Raw genomic sequence first — 21,587 nt, 5'->3', positions numbered from 1 at the left:
CCCCTCCACCATTGGCTGTAGCCGTGCGGCGGCCGGGGGTGGAGCCGCTCAGTGTGCGGCTCGCTGAGTGGCGGCTCGGCGCCCTGCCCTTACAGCCCATTGGCGGGCGGGGCCGAGCCGCGCGGGAGGCGGGAAGCGGGAGGCTGCCGGGGGCGGCCTCGCCTGAGGTGAGGTGCGCGCGGCCCCGGGGGGGAGCGGGCAGGGGGGCGGCGGGCTCGGCGGGCGGCCCTGAGGGGATTAAAGGGTCCCGGGGGCTCCAAGCGGCCCAGGGGCTCCGTGCTCTGCCCCGCTCCGCCGTGGGGCTCCCCGGGCCGTGCTCTCACCTCCCTGGGCCTCCGGTGGCTGCCGCCTTCCGCCCGCTGGCTGAGGGAGAAGCCTCTCCCCGGGCGCGGCGGCGGTTTCGGGGCCGGCCGTGGGCTCCCGGCCTCGTCTCTCTTCGTTAGGGCTCGCTCGGTGCCGGCAGGGCCGGTGCTGGAGGTGAATCGTGGCACGCGGGGGTGCTTCTCTCGTGTCTGTGTTCACACGGTAAAAGTCAGGTGAGGACACGGGCTGGCGAGTTCACGTGTCGCCAGTATCAAACTGCGCTTCTATTCTGCACACGCTGAAATCCTGCAAGATGAGTTTCCGTGTCTTCGAGAAACCAGGCGGTTTTTTTTAAAGCCGTACAGACCTACGCTATTTTTAATTCAGAGTTTTCAGCGTGACAGGGAAACTGACTTTCCTTTATTCTCCAGAGCGAGAAAAATGTGAAACAACACTAACAGAATGGAATAGTAGAGCGAACGACAGCACATTTCCCCCTCAGAGTAACTACTATATAGCCAGTAAAAGAAAGGTGTTGGTTTAAAACATCTCTTTTTTAAAGTCAGTGTCCATTTGTACTTTCTCATTGCTATAAAATAAACACTGCAAGCAACCCTTGCCAGCTGAATCGTGGCTTGCTCCATCTTGGGGTCTTAGCATCTTCTGCTAGTGGACCTGCAGAATTGGAAGATTGTTATTTTTTTCTTAATAGTCATTTAAATATCCTAAAATATTTGCTATCCAGGGATCCAGGTTGTTATCCCAACAATATTCCATCTGAGAAGTAGAATCTAAAATGGTGTATGCGTTTCATTCATAGTTTGTTGTTGCTGTTTTCATTTTAAAATTGCTTAAATTCCTAATGTTACTCATCAGATGGCGGTAACTTGTTTTTATTTGTAACGAGGACTGAGCATGTACAGATGACAAGTAGTATAAGTGCCACTCATATACATGCCACTTTTGTTACTATGCTGAACTCTGAGCCCTCTTATCAGCTTAGCAGTTTCTGCTTGTTTTTGTTTGGTACCATGTGTTGTTTCAGGCTTTGCCTGGTTGTTAATGTTGACTTGTTAATACTGTTTTTTATTGCAGTTATAAACCTGAAATAAACGTGGAAAAATGCCTTCTGATGTGTCAGAATATACTATCGGGGGAGTGAAGATTATATTCCCTTGCAAAGCTTACCCTTCACAGCTTGCTATGATGAATGCTGTAAGTAGATTCACGTTAGCACCTGCTGAGCCAATAGCTTATGCTTTGCAGTACCTGTCAGCCCTTAGGAAACTAGTATGTTAAATTCAGAGCCTCCAGTATCTTGAGAATTTCAATTGCAATGTAACTTACTGGTCTCTGTGCTGTACGATGATTCCTAGCCCCTGACGGGGTAACGTTGAAGTACTCATTTGGATTTGTGAACATTGAGGGCTAAGAATCAAGTTGTCGTTTGTAATATATACGCTTATTTAAGTAAATGTATTCTAATACAAATTTTATGTAATTTTGTGGGAATGTAAGGAGGAAATGATTTCGTAAAACGTCTTTTAAACAGAACGTAGTGCTTCAGTAAGTTTTCTCTTTCATGAGAGTTTCTCTAAAAGAATTATACTTTATATTTAAGAAGTTTTAAACATTTTTATTCTCTGTGGGGCAATTGCATTTGTTGTCTGACATGTTTTCAGTGTTTTAGTTCTGTCAGATTAAAGAAAGCAAGCTAGCTCCATCGGGTGTTGTGAACAGGTAAGTGTGTCACAGCCCCCCGTAAGTGAACCTTATGGAGCATGTTCCTCTTGAGAAAAATACAGCTAAGGCTTGTTGTCCTGTGGTTACTCTGAAGGATGACTGGGTGGGATTGTTTTTGTTTTTTACAAGATAGCAGTTGTCCTGATCTAATTTTAGAAGCATAGTTAAAGATATCTTCTTTTTTCCCCCTGTTAATTCTGATCTTGTCATTCTCTTTAAAGATAGTAAAGGGCTTAAATAGCAGGCAGCACTGTTTGTTGGAGAGCCCCACAGGAAGCGGCAAAAGCTTGGCGTTACTTTGTTCTGCATTATCATGGCAGCAGTCTATGTATGGTAAGTTGTTGTAATGTCTGTTTGCATCGTTTTTATTACCACTGTAAGTTACAATGAATTGTTGTTTTTCAGCCTTTGACAATTTGGCTTTAGGAGTCTACCTAGGTCTTTGACCATGGTTGTACATACTGGCTTACTGTCAATGAGGCGTTAGGCAAGCAAAATGGCCAGTACTACTTAGCAAAGTAATTGTCGTGTTAAAATGGATTTAGCTATCTGTTATCGTAAGGGAATTTTATGGCTGTTGAAACTTTAAAAGCAAATACCTGTGGCTGGCAGTTACACAGATTGAATTGCAAAAGAGGGGTATTTTTCAGTTCTGCAAGTTGTTACAGTTCTTTGCGCTGCAGTTCTTCAAAGAGTGATGACAGCTTGTTCAGTCTGTGTAGCGTGTAGAGGGATGTGAGGTTTATAACTGGTACCTAAATGAACTCTTTCATCTTAACTGTTATGAAAGTCTAGTGCTCACGTATAATCCTGAACAGGTTCTAATGGAAGACAAATGACCGTGTCCTTTATCTTCCTTAGAGAAATCACTGCTTAAATCGTCATGTGAAAAGGAAGACAAAGAGCCAGAAGCCTTACCACCGTGTCGCTGTCCGTGTCATTCCCAATCGGAGAGCAGTGAGGCTGCTACAAGTGTGAATCATGGTGCTTCTTGTTCTTCTAATAATTATGAAACAGAAAGTTCCATAAAAACTGGAAGCCTGCAAACACACACAGGTAACTTTGTACATAGACAGCTAAGAATCTCTTCTAGCAGTAAAATACATTGCCAACAATGTCACTTTTTATGCTTTCAAGTCAGGATCTATTTTACCATCGTAATAGCGGACTGCTGCTTGATTCTGCCCTGCATGGAATTGGTAGTCTAGAAATTCCCTACATCATGTGTCTTAACCATATTTGTAATAAATTCTGTTTTTTAAATGTTGCTGCTGCTTAATGCATTTCTAGTAGTGGACATGCATTTAAAAAAAACGAAAACATTTTTTTTATTTTTCAGAATGCCAGGAAAGCAATACCCTAGCTTCAAAATTGTCTGCCAAAAAAAGGGCATCTCTATGTGAAAATGAGAGTGATGATTTTCAAGTAGACAGGAAAAGGATTCGTCCTTTAGAAACCGAGCAACAGGTGAGCAAAGTTTATTGGCAGTAAGATTACCCAGGCACAGCTCTCAGACAAAGCTGTTAAATACCAATCAACGTTTCACAGAAAGACATAGAGAATTGTTAAGTCATATCACAGCCATAATTTAGATTGACAGATTTTGTTCATTTTTTGTAACAAAGGAGACCATTGTAGCATTATATTATTCATAATACCATGTTCTAAATGACTTCTTCCATGCTTAAACACTTAATATCCCCAAAGTATATTTATCACTAGTTGATCTGTAACGTGTAGTGAAAGTATGAGATTCTAGACTTGAATGCTCTTGCAAATATATTTGTAAAATACAAATAATACCATGGTAGAGCTGTGTTTTATAATCTTTTCAAAATGTCTGCTTTCAAATGTAGTTATCTCTTGCTTGTGGTGTGGAGTGTGGTATTTCTGTGACGTTTTCTTCATGTTCACCGGTATTGGTATCACATGACTTAGTACTTATATTCCTGTGTGTGATGTAAATAGCTTAAATTGCTTCAGAGTACTGGTCAGATAGTTTCCTATGTCTAAGTTTTTAGATTAATATGGCTTGAACTTATTTCTTGTTATTTTAGCCATGGAGGTTTTCTTGTATTTATAGTATTATAATCTCTATCAGTTTTGTAACAGCATAAAATAAAAAAAAAACAAAGCTCAGCAGTAGTTAACTGTTACACGTTTTGTTATTGTATTGAACTAGTAGTTAGAATTTTATAGCTCTTCCTAAATGACATTCGTGTAGCTTAGATTTATATAAACTTGTATAAACATGTATATTATGATGCACTGTATTATTGACACGAATCCAGTGGAAAACATCTTAAACATGTGGCTATTGTAAGCACATACTTCAGCCCCATATGTTTTAATGCGTTTTTTTTTTTTTCCCTTTTCTCCAACAGGTTAGAAAACGGCATTGCATTGCAAAGGGAGTCCAGCTAGTTGATGCCTTAGAAGTTTATAATCAGAGAAAAAATGGGGAGCTGATTGTTCATTCTGAAAAAAGTGTGAAAAACCTTACTTTTTCTCCCAAACCAGTAAGTAATGTAACATGTTTTCCATCATGACTGTTAGTTGAAGAGCTTTTTTTTTTTTTTGACTGTAAAGAGATTATGCATAACATGTAGCTTGCTAATCGAGTTTTGCAAAACACCGTGCTTCCAGCTGCTTTATGGCCTCATAACTTGCTTTAAAGTAAAATGTTGTCACTATCTGTAGCGAGAACTGCAGTGGCTGTTACTGCTAATGGTGATGTCTAACCAACATGTTTTGCAAAGTGTAAGTTATATCTATTCAAGTCATTCTTGCGAACAGTTGGTTGAATTCTTTTAGCCACGGTTCCCCGATAGTGAAGAATCTGGCTCTGCAATTCAGCCTGTAAACTTCCAATATGTGGCAGCAGTTGAATAGGATGAGTAAAATTTGTATGTTATATCTGCATTTATAGTGGGTTTGTGACACCACTGAAAAACTTGAAACTGGGACCATGGAAATTAGGCGAGATCGCTTGACAGTTTGTAGGTGTTGCCCAACTTGCCATTCTTTGTTTTTTGGCATATGTAGTAGATGAGAGACAGCACTTCATATTGAAGCGTGTGCCTTTTAAACATTAAAAGAAATAGTGTGGAGAAAGCTGGAGCTGATCTTTACAATATATTACAACAAAACATTGCTAATAAATATTGCACATGATTAAGAAGAAAAATCCTGTGTTACTGTGATACTTATTTTTGTAGTAAAATGATTGCTTTCGTAGCACAGGTATCACAGAAGTTGAGGTACAAATACGCAGCTGTTTCTGAAGCTTTCTGCTAGGCATTCTCTGCAATTCTTGGTGTTTGGGTTTTATTAATTTTAGACAAAAGCATGTTTAAGCAAAGCCAGTAGAATAAAAAATACAACACAGTGCAGAGATGAGTGTGAGATGCCCAGTTACGTTAGTGTTGTAGCTCCCACAAATGCTTGACAAGAGCTATTCTGTCACAGCCTTTGATAATATTCAAACACAGGAGAATATGAAATTGGGTGAGTTTGAGGCAAATATGAGAGAAGAATGAGTTCTGTCCCCTACTACTTTGTTCACTATGGAAATCTGAAATCTTTTTTTTCAAAAGGCAAAGAACATTCTCCCTTTCTTATGTTGTGTGTTGTTTTATAGTAATACCCATCTGTAGATAACTGTCCTTCGAAGTACAGGGAGTTACATGCACATTTGGAAATGTGCTTGGTTTCAACAAGCATTTGGATTCTCTTAGCTCTTTTCCAACAGCACTTGGCCCTTCGTATGACTGAATGTAGCTTTTATTTTAATCAGTGTTTGTTTTAACTTCAAGAGCTGCTTTCCAGTATACTCTGCTTTTGTAAACACAAAACAAGCCAAAAGCTTTGGTATTGCTTTAAGAGACTGGGAGATAAATCTTTTCTTGACAGAAGTAAAGCTGTTTTCTAGGTCATTTAATGGGAAGTAATTTTTATTAGTTTTGGAAAGTTCCACAGATTTTTTGAGTAGAATATGAACGTCAGCTGGTACTTTGAAACACAAAGGCCAGCAGAGTGTGCTGTTGATTTTCAAATAAAAAGACCTTTCTTATTTCATTGTCGGATTTGCTTTGGGTACTTCGTGTGCGTCTGAAAAACTCGATTTACAAGTTCTAGAATCTTCATGTAGTGAAGAAAACAAAACTTTCCGTACTGTTAAAAATCACACTATTTAGTGTTTTATTATTTTTAAGGAAACTCTTCATTTTTTGTAACAGTGGTTGAGCTGTAAGCTAGTGCATTATAACACACTCTCCATGGGTCTGATTTTGCAGATAGGCAATACAATATGCTGCTCATAATTTAAACTCTACACTGTTTACTGCTTCTTCAGAAAGTAAGATGTAGCTGAAGAAGAAATACATGTTTGTTTCTTTGTTTAAGAATAAAAACAGTGATAATTTCTTCAAAAAAATTATCTAAGAATGAAAGGATAAGGTATTATTTTTCCTGTGATGAACTTTTACTTTAGCGGACTGAGAACTTGCCTGATGTCAAGAAACAATTGCAAAAAGTAGAACTTTATTTGTCATTATTAGCTTTGCAGCTGAATTCTAGGTTTAAAACATGAAAGCTGTCATGGCATAGGCTGTCAGGTATGAAAAATGCTTTTCTCCCGTGGGTTATCTTGACTGAAAGTTTACTGAGATACATTCAGCGCTGTTGGTGTAATTGACTATGCGTTTAGGATGATAGAGTTAGTAAAAATATTCATTCTGTTCTAAACTTAAATGTTTTGGCATATAGTTTTAGGCAGGGTAGCACTGTGAACAATGCATGCATCCTTTGTCTAGCTTGTGTTCTTGCAGCCAGCCCTGTGCTCAGGGCAGAGGTAGCTCCTTGTCAGGTTTTCCTTCACACAGAGCTCCCAGAGAGGGACTGGGTGGGCGCCTGCCAGGCAGGAGAGGGGCTGCCTGGTGCTGGTGTGTCAGAACAGCACCTGCAGGTGTAGGACCTTCCCTTCTCCCAGGGGGACTGCCTGCTCTCAGCCCAGGGGCTGGGGATCCATTTCTGCCCTCTAGCTGTTAGCTCTTGTGAGAGAGGGCAGTTCTAGTAGGAACTTAAGACGAGAAATTATACCCTTATGGTACCCTATTACTGCTGTGAAAGCATATGGTCTGAGAAACTGGGGCAGCTGGGCTAAGGAATCCCCATTTATACTTCATTAAAAAAAAAAAAAGAGAAGTAAACAGTAAATGGAGAGTAGTGTAACAAACACTTGGGGTATCAGAAAACAGCTGTGAAAAGAATCTGTCTTAATGTGCTAGCCTATTGCAGTTTAACATATTGCTTACAACCTCCACAAAGGAACTCGAGTGACTTCTGTTACACATTCCAGGGGACTGGCAGCCTGTTACAATCAGGGTCTGGACTCCAGAATAGGCTAATTTACCACGATGGGATGAAGAAAGTTGTGGATTTGTATTACACGCTCTCACCTGACACCGTATCTGATCCTTTACCTGCTGACTGACATTTTGAATGAGCTCTTTGAAGCAAGTTCCAGCTTAATTAAAACGTTTGCTTGGTTAGCAGTGATCTGTGAAAGGCTGTGATAAATATTGAACTGGGTTCACCTGCTGGTTACTGCGAGAGGATAAACAGCTGCTTTGTGTACTTTAATCAAGAGGCTGCAGCAGCAGCAGAATACTGTGCTTTCTGAGAGCATATAAAGGAATAGTTGAAAAGCTCAGGTAATGTCACTGCTGATATCCGACTAGATTGTGCTTGTGTGATATTTCACACAAGAAGTATTCACTGCTGTATCATTTAGATGGCTTTGTAACCAGGAAATGTAGATGGAGATATGAAGAACGTCTCTTATCTCTTTGTGTTTCAAAGATCACAGCCTCGGTGTTTGTTTAGCTCTAATTTACACGTAGGACAGGTCTGTGGACTTGATTTATTCTTTTATTAATCTGACTTCTACGTTTTTGCCATATAAATATTGATGTGCTAGGCTGTTTTATCTGCCTGCTGACAGAAGTAAAAACAAGCTGGATTAGCCTGAGGTCCATATAGTCTGGTATCTGATCTCTAACATCTGTTACTGAATGTGTTTGATGAAATACTGAGTAGAAGAATATATTTTTTTCCCTCACGAAAAATAAATAAATAAACAAATAAATAAAAATCTCTGTCCCAGATTCAAACAGCTGAAAATGGGTTTGGGTCTGAAGCCAGAGGGTATTGTGAAATAGTTTTCTGTTGTCTTAATATTAAATGCTTTTACTCAACTCCCTCCCCTACCTATGGATTGTTTTGTAAATAAATTGAGAAGTTTTCTAAGTTGGGTATAGTTTAGGCAGTATCTCTGTGCTATGGGTCTGCAGGTTTGTACTTTGAGGTGACGTTACTCTAGGAACTTCCACCTTGGCCCTTTGATCAGAAGGTACGTGCTCTCCTCTTTCTGTAGCAATGGCAGAATACCACCACCGGGCTGGTTTTTGCTGTGTGATATTGACAGTAAATTGTCTTACAGAAGTACTGAACTACAATAGCCTGTTTCTCATAGAATTTAAAGATGGCCAAGCCATTTTCTAAAGGACAACAGTGTAATAATGTAAATAACACAAACTGTTTTTAGCATTCTGTTGAAGTTTCCCTTTGTTACAAAGGACATTCTAAGAAGGTTTTTATTTATTTATTTGTTTAGGGCTGGTGGTGTCTGTGGCTTTCAGAAATGTTATGACTACTGCTGGCAGTGTTATACTTCTAAAGGTTACTATAAAAATCAGTCCAGGTTTACAACTTCCTTAATGTTGATTTTTAAAAAAAAACTTTTTCAAAGTAGACGGTAACATTTTAAAACTGGAGTAGTGGTTGAAGTGCTTCTTACAGCCAATATTATATCCATTTCAAACCTTATAACAAAATATTTTAAGGCCACCTGTAAAATACTGTTCTTATGTGTAAAGGCTTATAAATTACACTCTTAAGTCTTCTTATGGGAAGAAGTATATACGTTTTTAAAGCCATCACAGAAGAGGTTTCTGTTCATGTGTGTGCAGTTCAAATAGAATAGGAAAATGTGCATATACGTTTAGATGTGTTAGCACAACTTCTGCAAAATAGCTGCTTGATTGCTCTTAATGTTTTATTACTTCTATTTGGCCAACTGCATGTGGGGCGTAGCATTAGCAGTGAAGTACGAGCGCTACGGTGTCGTCTTTGAGTTCTGCAAATCCGTTTTACCTCAGAAAACACAATCCAACTCGAATTCAGATGAAAAGCTACGTGCATTCCTGAAGGCCCTGCGGAGTAACTAAACTGCTGCTGAGGCATTACTCGTTAGCACGGTGATGTGAAGGTCGTTATTTCCAAGAGAAAAATGGAATATCATTGCTAGAAATGTATCAAGGTACAATTTGCATCGCAGCTCTCTGTGCGAGTACAAATGGAGTGGAGTATTGGCACATATGTAACATATACCATATGTCAGCTGTTTCCTGCCTCGCTGCTGACAAGAGCCCCATTCATAACTCTTCTTTTTATCCTTTCAGTGAATAAGTAATTATTCAATATAGAAGGCAGGATATTTGGAACCGGCCATTTAATGTGGCAGCACACCGTAATGAAATCCGCAGTTACTGGCAACCTGAGAGGGGCATGTAACAATTCCAGCATGGGTGTAACTTTATCTGCTTTGAGGGCCTGTTTATTTGGCACATCAGTGAACCTTTTATCCCAGTGAGTGACAGCTCCAGGAGAGTTACGTTTACATGCCTTCTATCAGGTATTGTAATATTTAATGGGGGACAAGGCTGAGTGGGACCGAGGGTAATGTGAACTTGCTTTTCCTCCGAGCGGGGGCTAAAAGACAGCTTGATCCCCAGAATTGTGGTGTAACACACAGCATGATTTAGCATTTGTTTATAATGGATAATCTTACTGATTACAATTAAAAGGGGAGGGAGGAATATCTGAGCTGGCAGCTACACGTTGTTACTTGCACTATCAAACTGAAAACCAAATACAAATCCTTTCATACTAGAGGAATTTGTTATCTTTATAGGAGCTGTGCGTAGACGTGGTTACTCATGAGTTACTTGTTTGCCATGCGTCTTTTCATGCTAATTATTGCAATTTTGTGACAGTTGTTGAGGTGCTTTATGTTATAAAATACATTAAAAAGATGGTGCTTCTCAGGAAGAAGAAAATTGTTTAACAAATATTTTACAGGATAAATTTTGGCTTAGAACTATCCCCTATTTTGTCGTTTATTCTCATCTGACATGCTACTATATCTAGTAACTATATGTTTCTAAGGGAGCACATATGAGGTAGTCTGTTTTATCTGCAAACAGATTTCATTAAACTGTCTAGATTTCTCTTACTGTACTGAAAAATGTTCTCGGGATTTTAACTTGGGTGTCTAGTCCCAAGGTTTTATTCTTTTAAGGTTCTGAGCACTTCTTGTTTTGTAACAGAAGTGTCCTTATGGCAAAGTTTATATGTGAGAAGATCCTTTACTTTATTCACATGTGTATTACATGTGTAAATACTCCATGGGAATAGCAGTTCTTTCTACAATTAGGTTATGATAAGGTTGTTCTTAGCGATTGCAGAATGTCTTTTAAGAAATGTTAAAGCATGCACATCACATCCTCTCATGCCTGAAAATCCTAACTTTTTGCAGTTTGATAGGCCGACCTGGTGATTTAACAGGATATCTTGAACTATCCCAGAGGGCATTTTCTAAACAGAATATAAACAGATTTGGCATGTTCATCTTGCAGTGGGATTTTGTTAATCTTTTTTTTTTTTTGTTTTGGGTTACAGTCTGTCAGCTCTTGCACTGAGTGTTCCTGTTCTTCTGGAAAAGAAGCTCATAAAGATGCTAGTAACACAAAGAAGAAAGACAAAGGAGATCAGTCATTCATTCCCAAGATATTTTTTGGAACACGAACACACAAACAAATAACCCAGATTACCAGAGAGTTGAAGAGAACAGCATATTCCACTGTCCCTATGACAATTCTTTCTAGCCGGGATCATACCTGTATTCATCCAGTGGTATCTAGCAGTAGTGCTAACAGGAATGAACTGTGTGTAGAATTACTAGAAGGAAAACATGTGAGTAATTTTGTTTCAGAAAATGACCATTTGCTTAAACATATTGAGTGAAAGGTAGTGAAACAGTTGAGATAACTTACAACGTTGATTTCTTTAAGCTGCGTTGTTTAAATGAATCTGGTAATACGGTTTAAATTAAATATCAATTATTAGAAAATGTTGATCCACAGTATCAATACTGAAAAACATGCGATAGGAATAATATAGTTGATTATACTTGCAAGTTTAGCTATAATTTCAACAAAAATTTGTTTTGCTCAAAATATTTTCCCTTAAAAATGATGAAGTTACGCATTCAGGACTGGTACCTTTCTACTTCACACACACGAACAACAAAAGTAAACTTTGTTAATGCTGTACACAGTGTGTGGGATAAAATTGTTGTCCAGTTATCTTTATTTTTCTAGGGATTTAGTTTCTTGTATCATGTATACATGAATGTTAAGAACCCTTTCTTTATTGAATTAACCACAGCTGATTCATCCATATTAATCTCTTCATGGTATGTTTTTCATTATTGCCCATCATATAAAGTAGCTTTAAAAAATGTTCCAGTAAATAAAGCCAAATGCAGATAATGACTTTGAAGGTTTTAAGCTTACTTGTTTTTTCTGTCTGTGCTCATGTGCTTTCAGGGCAAGTCCTGTCCTTACTATCATGCTGTTCATAAACTCAGTGAACACCATGCCCTACAGTCTGCACATAACCTGTACCAAGCTTGGGACATTGAGGATCTAGTCAGCCTGGGAAAGAAGCTTCGTGCCTGTGCATATTTTGCAGCAAGAGAGCTCATGGTGGGAGCAGATATTGTATTTTGTCCTTATAATTATCTCCTAGACCCACAGATACGGGAGAGTGTAAGTATATTTGTAAGATAGGGATTGCAATAACTGGAGTTAAAGTGAAGTTTAAACAACAACAACAAAACAAACAAAACCCACCAAAATGTTAGGTTCACTGGCTATGGTCAACTGAAATCCTGTTTATATCTGAATATAATCTATAAATAACTCCTGGGCTAAATATGTTTTTTCTTTTTCTTAAATGGATGTTTCTGTATTCCAAGTAATGCTTCTCCTGTTCTTATATTGTAGCTAATCAGTCACATTTTTTTTTTTTTTTAAATCAGTGGAAAATAAACCCTTGTAAACTTCACAGCTGTTGGGCTTATGGAGTGTAGTATGTCCAGATTATTTTCACTCAGGCTGAGCTAAGGCTTTTTTCTCCTGTTTTTTTTTTTTTTTTTTTTTTTTTTCTCTAGGCTACAGAAACTGGATCAGAAAGATGAAAACTTTGTGTTGCTTGCACCATGATGTAGAATATGCATTTTTTTAAAAAAAGATCCAGTTAGCTGCTGTTTCTCATTATAGTGCTTTACTCTGTTTTACTAGATAATCATTTTATTTTTTAGATGGAAATTAACCTAAAAGGCCAAGTAGTCATTTTAGATGAAGCCCACAATATTGAGGACTGTGCTCGGGAGTCAGTAAGTTTCAGCGTTACAGAAAGTCAACTCAGAGCTGCTCGAGAAGAGCTAGATTCCATGGTCAATAACAACATTAGGCAGAAGGATCATGAGCATCTACGGGCTGTGTGCTACTCTTTGACAAAGTAAGGCAACTCTTTTTAATTGCATTATGTCAGTATTTTTAAAAAATATCATTTAGACTCCTTTTGCTAATGCAATTTGCTGGTTACTGTGTTGCATCAAATAAAATGCAATAGAAGTACGCTTCTGACTATGCAGTCACCTGATTTTTGTTCATTTGAGGAGTACAGAGGATTTCTTTTTGTTTTAAATCCTCCTTATTCAACAGAAAACATTGAAATTCTCTTTAAAAATGTGCTATACTCATGAAAGTACTGATATTTCTGGAGCTTACTGTCCTAGTCTATGAAGTTCAGTAAGAAAATTTTACCTGAGATGAATCAGTTGTCTTTTAAATGCTTCTATTTGCTTATTTGATGAGTAGTAATAGCATTGCTTTTTCAAAGCATTAATTAGTGCGCATTTATGAAATGCTTTGGGAGCCTTTGACAGAAAGTGTTTTGATGAATGTGTTTAAAGGAGCATTAGAGAGACATTTTTTTCCTCAAGACTTTTCTGTGCTAAAGCTGGAGGGAAGTTCTACCAGAACACTATTGTCATGTATAGCTGAAACAGGAGTCATTGGTCCAGTAAAAGACTGCTAACTTCGTTACAGAGAGCATAGGTAGTGACGTTTAATGCATAAAAATGTCAACCACTTCCATTATCATGGTGTTTTAAGTTGCTTCTATCTTTGCTGTTTTTGAGTACTTATACAGTGCTGAAACTTTGTTTCTTGAAATTTGTTCTAGGTCTTTTATCTATTTTGCCCATGCTTAAAATTGAGTAAGTTCCTAAATCTGCTTTAGTAATAATCCCTGTGCCTCTATGTTTTGGAACAGATTTGTCATTTTTGAAAGTGAATTTATCAATCATGCCCTTTATTTTTCTCATAAAACTTGGCTCAAACTTGAGCAGAGTTAAAGCTCTGACAAACTGCTGTACATACAAATTTGCAGCAGAGACTCGTTAAAGTTGTCAGAGCATTCAGGTAACAAACTTTGCATGTGCATGCACTGTCCCCTTTGAGTTTTTGATTATTCTGAGGCATGAATTGTCTACACAGTGTTACTGATCATTCTTTCTCTCTGGACTATATCAGCAGAATATGGCTTTAATGATTAGCTTTTGTACTGATATTGAAACCAAAGATAAGCTGAATTTCTTGGCACCTGCCTTGTTGGAACACAAGTGTCATGGAGCTTAGGAACAGGTAAAGCCCAGAAAGTGTAGAGTTAGTATTGGAAGGGGAGGATCTCAGCAGAAGCTGCAAATCATGAAAGAGGGTGGAAGGAAACAGAATCAAATGGACTTGGAGGCAGAAGCTAGGGGAAAAAAAGAGGGCACAAAGGCATATTTTGCATGGAGTAAGAACTGAGAAAGTTGAAACAATGTCAGAAGGTTCCATCACCTGTGGAGAATTTGGAATTCAGCTGTCCAGCCCTTAATTTTTGAACCTTTTGTTTGAGGGATTCAGGGACTGAAAGAAATGCACAACTGTTGAAAACTAGAATGACCAAGTCAGTAGAATAAAAGTGAATAATGGTACCAGTGGCTTTGAAGTTAACTGAACTCTGATTCGGTGCGTGTCAAATCATTGTTTTGTTGCATCAGCAGTTGGTGGAATACACTTTGAAGTATGCTACAACAACTAGTTTGTCATTTTCCCTATCCTTTCTCTACCCTGAGAGTTAATGCCTGTGTCAGAGAAATGATTTTTATGTTGTTTGTTTGTTTGTTTGTTTGTTTTTGCAGTTAATTCTCCTACTTTGGAAATCTCAAATATTCAAAGTTAGTAAAAGAGGAGAATAGCATGGCTGGAGATTTAATTGCCTCGAGCTTTTTAACCTTATCAGAAAAACTAAGGTTGATTGTCTTGGCAAATCTGCCGGCAGTATGTAAAGCAGCTGGAAAGCAGAAGACTGGGTGTAAATTGCCAGTAATTGGTAATATGTTGTTGCAGAAAGTGACATGGCTTTGCCAAATGTGCGGACAATTAGAAAAACCTCATTTCAGTTATAAAGGTCCTGGGTCCCCATTCCAAAAAGCACTTAAGCTTGGGCTTAGTGCCACTGAGGTGCTAAAGTGACCTTTCTGAGGAGTTTGAAGATGTACTGGTAGAGGTATACTGGCAGGCTTTTATGATGAGATGCAGATTTACAAGGACAATTTGGATGGGATGGCTTACTCCATTGAACAAACAGTGGGATTTTCTGGTAGGAAGCAAAGGGCCAAATACACTTTCTTGAACTGAAGGCAGCTTGGAACATTTGCTGAATCTTTTCCTGAAAATAGTGCATATGCTGATTTTTATTTCAGAATTGTAGATATCTGGAAATGAAGCTAATTTTATTTATTTACTGCTTTACTCTAAAATAAATTCTCGTTCTAAATAGATTATCAGGTATTCCAAGTAAGCGATTTCATGTTAGATTTAATTGGATGGGATTTGTTCTAGAATTTGCCTTTTTTTGCAATGCTTTAGTATTAGGTTAGGAAGGTGATTGTATCAGGTTTGTGTTTATAGCAGAACCATTTTAAAAGTATGTAAAGGCATTTAAAGTTCAGACCAGGAAAACAGAAGTTTTACGTTTCCTGGAGTGTTTTACCCATTTATTCTTTCATACTTGCCTTTTCCTAACTGTAGTTTCAGGTCTTTTTGATTTTACGTTTGAGGGATTGGGGCCAAATACTACACTGGTGAACTTCTGCCTGTGTTAATGATCATCATTCCTTAACAAGATAAAGCAAATTATGAAAGAAGTGATTGGCATGGTAGTATTTATGGATTTTTGTAACTCAGTGGAAGGGAAGGTTTTTTAATTGTTCTGTTGTGCAAATGATTTACAGCGATAGGGCACGAAATCTGGGACTGAAACAGTCACTAAGCCTTGTTGCTTTATTTGATAACGATTAACTGATTTTGCAGATACATATTTTGAACTGTTGTAGAAATGACAGCTGTCTTTCTGATGCCTCCTGCTGGTTGATGAAACAGACAGCTTCGGCATTTCCTGAGAAAGAGGGAGCCTGCCTGCTTTTCTAGACAGAGGGAAAAAATCTTGTAATTCTGGAGGCATACTTAGGTCGAGAAAATGTTAGCTGTGCCACAGATGAGATGATCTGCATGTTTGCATCCTGCTTTTAGAAGTCCTACCACATATTGCATTGTCAGTATGGTTATAATTCTGCTTAGTTTTCAAGCTGTAGCAGAAGTATGAATATCTGTAGCTACGTTAAAATAGGCAGTTTGTATTGTCCAACTCTCCCTTACTGTGTATAGATAATAAAAGGAATCATTTAGTGCCTCAAGAGTTGTTTAACAGGGAAATCTGTAATTGAGAGGATGACAAGTAATGAGTGGCTTTAAAAGCACAGCAGAAATCTTTCTTAAATGAGCCTGACATCTTATATCATAAGAATGGATTATATTCTAATCCTTCTTCCTCATTATAAAGATATTACATGATGATAAAATATAAATACATGGGGACAGGTTTGCCTCTCACTTCATTGAGCTTCCTCAAGAGCAGCTTCAATAGTGGAAAAACTGGCTTAAGGAAGAACAGGATTCAGCTACCTAAATGCAGTATTTATCACCTTCATCTCGGAAGTGCGGTGCCATTTTTCAAGGTTCAGTTTGTTTTGTACTTGGAATGTATCTCTAAGTTTATGCTAAAATTATTTCTGATTTCTCTCTTTTGCAGCTGGTTAAAGGAGAGCTCTAGTCAACTTGTAGAAAGAGGGTATGAAACTTCCTGTAAGGTTTGGAGTGGAAAAGAAATGCTGAACATTTTGCACAAAATGGGAATAACCAGTATTACTTTTCCCATTTTACAGGTAATGCTGTAAGCTCTATAAATCAGTACCAGAGATGTTAAACATCTTGAAGTACCCATAAACTAAATGTTAACACATCTGTTACTTTACTGCAATTTTGAAAAGCTGTCTAAAAATTATACATGATGAAAACCAGGAGTAATCCAGTTAAGCTACTGGAACTTGTGGAGAATCTGCCTTTTAAAGGATAAAATTGATCATGTACAATTATTGAAATCAAGCTGGTTAGTCAGTGATAGCTTTGTCTGTACTATCCATCTACGTTTTTATTGACTGTTGAAATGTACTTAGAGTATTTTCAACCTCATCTATCCTTTTTGTGTAAGCCAAATATGTTAAAAGAATTGTTAGTTTTCCTTTTCAATTCTGTCTTCAGTCTGACTTTATAGGTGGCTTATGTAAACTTTCAAAGCAGTGTGCTAGTTGTCTTGTATCTGTGTTAGCTTTGCTTTTGTGAAGATAACTGAGAATGTTAATATGGAATTTGTTTTGTCTCTTATAGAAACACCTTTCTGCAATCTTGGAAAAAGAAGAAAAAATATCAGTGTTTGGAAGAGAGGAGCTTATTGAGATACCAATTGTGAGCCCTGCCACACAGATTGTGCTAAAAGGGTTATTCATGGTTCTGTTTTGTCTTTTTAAAGATAATAGCAGGTCAGTGCAAAAACATAACCTGAACAGTGTGGTGGTGTTTAATTCAGTTTACCAAATTGTCAATTTCATTTGAGCAACATTTTGCTATAGTGTCCAGCTTCTGAGCAAAATTAACATTTCAAAAAGTTTTGGAAAATTTACTTATTTGGGAAGAATTTATTGAGAATTAATTTAAATACTACCAAAATATATTTTTTCATTCAGGAATGAATTCAAATGTTGAAGAAATCTATTTGAGGGTTAGAGGTAAATTTTCTTGATGCATTGCCAAGTTACGCTTCATGGGTTTTATTTTTCTCCATAGCATTTATCATTTGACTGTTGGATACTAATGTCAGCAGTTAGTAAAGCTTTCTGATTTAAATCTTATTTTAAAATTTTTAATTATTGTGAAGCTTCATTATTTATCTAAAAGGGAAACTGACAGCTGTTGAAATGTTAAACCTAGAGCAGAGTTACCTACTCCTAGTCAATGTTTTATACACTGCATGGTCAACAGCTTTTCTTTTTTTAGAGAATATATTGTATGCGATTATTTTTTTAAGCTTTTAGGAGCTTAATGCTTACAGTTTTTTTAATTGTAGTTTTAGTTAATATTTATTTCTGTATAGGTATGCGGATGACTACAAAGTTGCTCTACAACAAACGTATACTTGGATGAATGAAAATCAGCCTGATGTTTCAGATTCCAGTGCCTTCTTTACAAATACCAAACAGAAAAGGAAAGCACGTCATAAAACTGTAGTCCACATGCTTAATTTTTGGTGTTTGAATCCTGCTGTGGTAAGCTGGGTGGGAAGTAGAAGGGCTTAAGTGATTTTATATGATAGCAAAGATCTTAAAGTGATTACATCCATTCTCTGAATTCCTTCTTTTCTCTCTCTAACTTAGGCTTTTTCAGACTTAAATGATGTCAGAACAATTGTTCTGACATCTGGTACGCTCTCTCCAATGGATTCATTTTCTTCAGAACTTGGCGTGAAATTTTCTATTCAGCTGGAGGCAAATCATGTTATTCGGAACTCACAGGTAAACTCTCCTGAGGTATAATGCTGGCTATCCGTTGTGAAATGAACAGTAATTTGCAAATAAAAATGGTGGCAGACTCTTTAAGTAGGAAGGTAATGTGTAGAACAGGCTATTATGAAGATTAATGCAATGTAAGTTTTCAAATGAAAAAGAGGGCAATGCTTAGACATTCCCTCCATGGAAAAATCTGAAGCTATGCTATTTTGGTAATAATCATTCATCTCAGTTACTGCACCTTCTCTTCTGTTTTTAAGTACTCAAACTCATTTGCTTAGAAATAATCTCAGTATTTTTCTTCACATTTGATGTTTCATTATGTAACATAATGTATTTCATACAGTTACAGTCAGTGTCAGTTTAGTATTAACTTTTTAAATTTGAAATACACAAGGTTTGGGTTGGCACCATTGGAGCAGGCCCGAATGGGCGAAAGCTGTGCGCCACATTCCAACATGCAGAGACCTTTGAGTTCCAAGATGAGGTGGGAGCACTTCTGCTTGCAGTGTGTCAAACAGTTGGCCAAGGAATTTTGTGTTTTTTGCCATCCTATAAGGTAAGGAAATTTTACCTCATATTTTCCCTTTAAAAAACATACACTCTACTTGAAAAATGTAATGTGATTTTTTTTCTTTTTCTAAACATCAATATATATAGATGGTTATAGAATAAATATATTGTAATAACAATTATATTGTAATTTCTTCAATCTGGCATGCAAATTCATTTTTGTGAAAAAGCAGGCTCATATTTGTTTTCAGCAATGTTTGTATCTCAGTTAATATAAAAGTACTAATTTTTTGAAATTTTTTAAAGCCAGACTGTTCTGCATTTTTTTCTGTGAAGCAAGGAGTTTGTTTTTTTTTTCCCTTCTCTGGGTGTCTTTAAAGCATTGCAGTCATCAGTGCAGTTACTGACAGTAACCATTAGGTGACCACATTAGACCAGGTAATGTGCAATCAGTGGAGAAAAAAAACAACAAAACAGATTACTAACTATAAATTTATTTAACCTAGCTCAGAAAGCTATGCAGTTATACACAATGTTAGCCATCTATAAATAAATTTTGCATTCAATTTACTTTATTAAAGAATTTGAGGGCATATTTCACTTTTCACTATCATCCCTATTCTTTTACTGAAGTGTGTAACGTTAAGCAGTACGTGATAGTTGATCTTATTGTATACAAACCTGACAAACACTTCTGAAAGTTTTTTTTTATGAGAATAGTAATCTGAATTGAAAGTATGGAGAGACTTTGTAATGACATTTAATAAAGAAGGAAAGAGATTGCTGGACAGCTCTGGTACCCTTCCCCCTCTCACTGCCCTTATGCTTCACTGAAAGGTCACCTAGCTAAACACGTTGAGTGTTTTCTCTTTGTGGGAACACTTCCATGAACCCAGTGAAAGTATTGATAAATATAAATTGCAGACAATTGAAGGATGATATTTTAAAATCACATTGCCAATATCTTTCTATGGATGCCCTTTTTCATTCCACTTCTTTTATTCTGGATTGGGTTGCCTTTAAGACTAAGAGATTAATATGTTGAAAATACAGAATAATGTAAACATAAACATATTAGTGCAAGGAAAACAGCATTCTTCTTTCATCATTCTACGGAATATTGCTTACCTGCACATTTGCATTTCAAAACTGCTTTTCAGAGACTTTCATGGGGAGGTTGCTAGATCTCATGAAAAACTGCACCTTTTAAAGAAATGGTTCATGCTTATCAAGATGGCAATAATATAGCTGGTCATGTACCTCACTGAATGAACTATTATGAGTTGAGCAAATTTCTGAAGGTATTAGATTGTTTTATGAATTGCACTTTCTACTTTTGAATAAGTGGGGGAAAAAAGTCTTTTTAAGTGTCTTAGAAGTTTGAGTACAAAGCTCTGAATTTGGAGTGCCATCAGTGTATCTCTTTTCTATCAAGTTAAACTGATGGAGTTTGAATTTAGACCTGTACATTGGATTTCAGTTTGGTTAGCTACAGATGTGTTTTTCAGTTCAACATTCTGTTTTAGTTTTGTTTAAGAATTTCTGGCTCAACAGTGATGTTCTTTGCTCTGCATGCCTACAGAAGCCTTGCTTCTTAGATGGCTCTGTCTGTTTCAGTGCTTCACTTTCAAGCACTTGTGCCCATTTTGGCCTGTTTGCCTGAAACTCTTCGTTAATTATCGCTACGTATTTGCTTTGTAAATAATATTAACTTTATTTTTCTGCAAAACCCATTTTAACTTAATTCAAGTAGTAAATGGTGTGTTACTTTCTTTGCTTGTATATAATGAGAGTACTAGAGACAGAAATTGTATCTTACTGCACTGTCATGCAATTCACTTTGAATTTCATAGACTTCAATTTGTTTTAATGAAATATATCTATATTTGCTTTTCTGTTTTGTAAATTAACACTTTCTAGCCTCAGTCATTGGGAATAAAAAGAATGGAGGTATGTATAAAATTACCCACAGGAAGCAGAAGTAGAGAACCCATGCACGATGCAGTGTGTCATGATGAACAGTGTTGGGAGCCTAGAGCCAGGAGGCGAGCAGTGTTCTCTCCTTGCTTGCCCTGTTAAAACACAATTACACAATGTCAGAAATAAAATAAAATTATGGCAGAAGTACAACAAACTAAATCATTTCAACTTCTTCCAAGCCTGGCACTTAAGGGGCTTTTATAAGTAAAGTTTCTTCCTCTATATTTTGCCTAGGATTTCAGGTTGCTTTGTCAATGCTAAAGTAATCAACCAACATCAGGTGAAAATGATGACCGATATATTTGTGTTAGAGCTGGTGAAACAAACTCGACCAGAAACATAGTGATTTATTTCAGACTTCTGAAGTGCTCAATAGAAAAAAAACCTTACACTCACCAAGAAGAGATAGCAACATACTTGAAAGTTTTCATGTGTGAATAAATGGAGGGCAAGTAAATTTCCAAATCTCACCACATTAACCTAATGGTAAGATGAGGAAACTGGATGCTTCTTACAGAACATCAGAGATGAACATTATAAATGTCACCAAAGTACGTGCTGTAGGAGCTAGTGTATTGGTCACATAGTCCTTCCAGTGCCAACGTGTGCAGAAAGCATCCATTAACGGCTTCCATTTTTCTCTGTTAGTATTTCTTCAGGTAGATTGCGACCTGGGAGATTCTGGATTTCTTTCATGTTTTAATGATAGTTGTATGCCTTTTGTGTGAGAAATTAATATTTAGTTTTCCACACATCATATAAGAAACGTTTTATTGGCAGATAATTTTTATTCATTAACAGTCGAACAGTCTAAAGCTATGCTAGTGTTAGTAAAATAACCAGTTGC

General features: G+C 37.3%; 1 protein-coding gene across 5 annotated transcripts in view; it reads left to right on the top strand.

Annotated features, from left to right (window-relative positions):
* Positions 1 to 27: 27 nt before the first annotated feature.
* The window catches only part of BRIP1 (BRCA1 interacting DNA helicase 1), a 59,462-nt gene continuing 37,902 nt past the window's right edge, over positions 28 to 21,587 (top strand). For 2 of the 5 annotated variants that reach the window (XM_068655871.1, XM_068655868.1), the window contains exons 1-14: positions 28 to 167; positions 1,399 to 1,518; positions 2,268 to 2,379; positions 2,908 to 3,102; positions 3,386 to 3,513; positions 4,431 to 4,565; positions 10,849 to 11,142; positions 11,778 to 11,999; positions 12,554 to 12,753; positions 16,438 to 16,570; positions 17,073 to 17,224; positions 17,836 to 18,007; positions 18,116 to 18,253; positions 18,645 to 18,806. In XM_068655871.1, the coding sequence (XP_068511972.1) occupies positions 1,426 to 1,518; positions 2,268 to 2,379; positions 2,908 to 3,102; positions 3,386 to 3,513; positions 4,431 to 4,565; positions 10,849 to 11,142; positions 11,778 to 11,999; positions 12,554 to 12,753; positions 16,438 to 16,570; positions 17,073 to 17,224; positions 17,836 to 18,007; positions 18,116 to 18,253; positions 18,645 to 18,806 (2,136 nt within the window). In that variant the 5' untranslated portion in view covers positions 28 to 167; positions 1,399 to 1,425. Of the gene's footprint in view, positions 173 to 194; positions 537 to 1,398; positions 1,519 to 2,267; positions 2,380 to 2,907; positions 3,103 to 3,385; positions 3,514 to 4,430; positions 4,566 to 7,767; positions 7,955 to 10,848; positions 11,143 to 11,777; positions 12,000 to 12,553; positions 12,754 to 16,437; positions 16,571 to 17,072; positions 17,225 to 17,835; positions 18,008 to 18,115; positions 18,254 to 18,644; positions 18,807 to 21,587 lie in introns of those variants that run through there. The other 3 variants (XM_068655870.1, XM_068655869.1, XM_068655872.1) reach the window with 3 other exon arrangements.

Source organism: Anas acuta, chromosome 19 (genome assembly GCF_963932015.1).
Source record: "Anas acuta chromosome 19, bAnaAcu1.1, whole genome shotgun sequence".
NCBI classification, from domain to species: Eukaryota; Metazoa; Chordata; class Aves; order Anseriformes; family Anatidae; genus Anas; species Anas acuta.
Note: the sequence above shows the minus strand (reverse complement) of the source record. Positions and strands in the feature narration are given on the sequence as shown.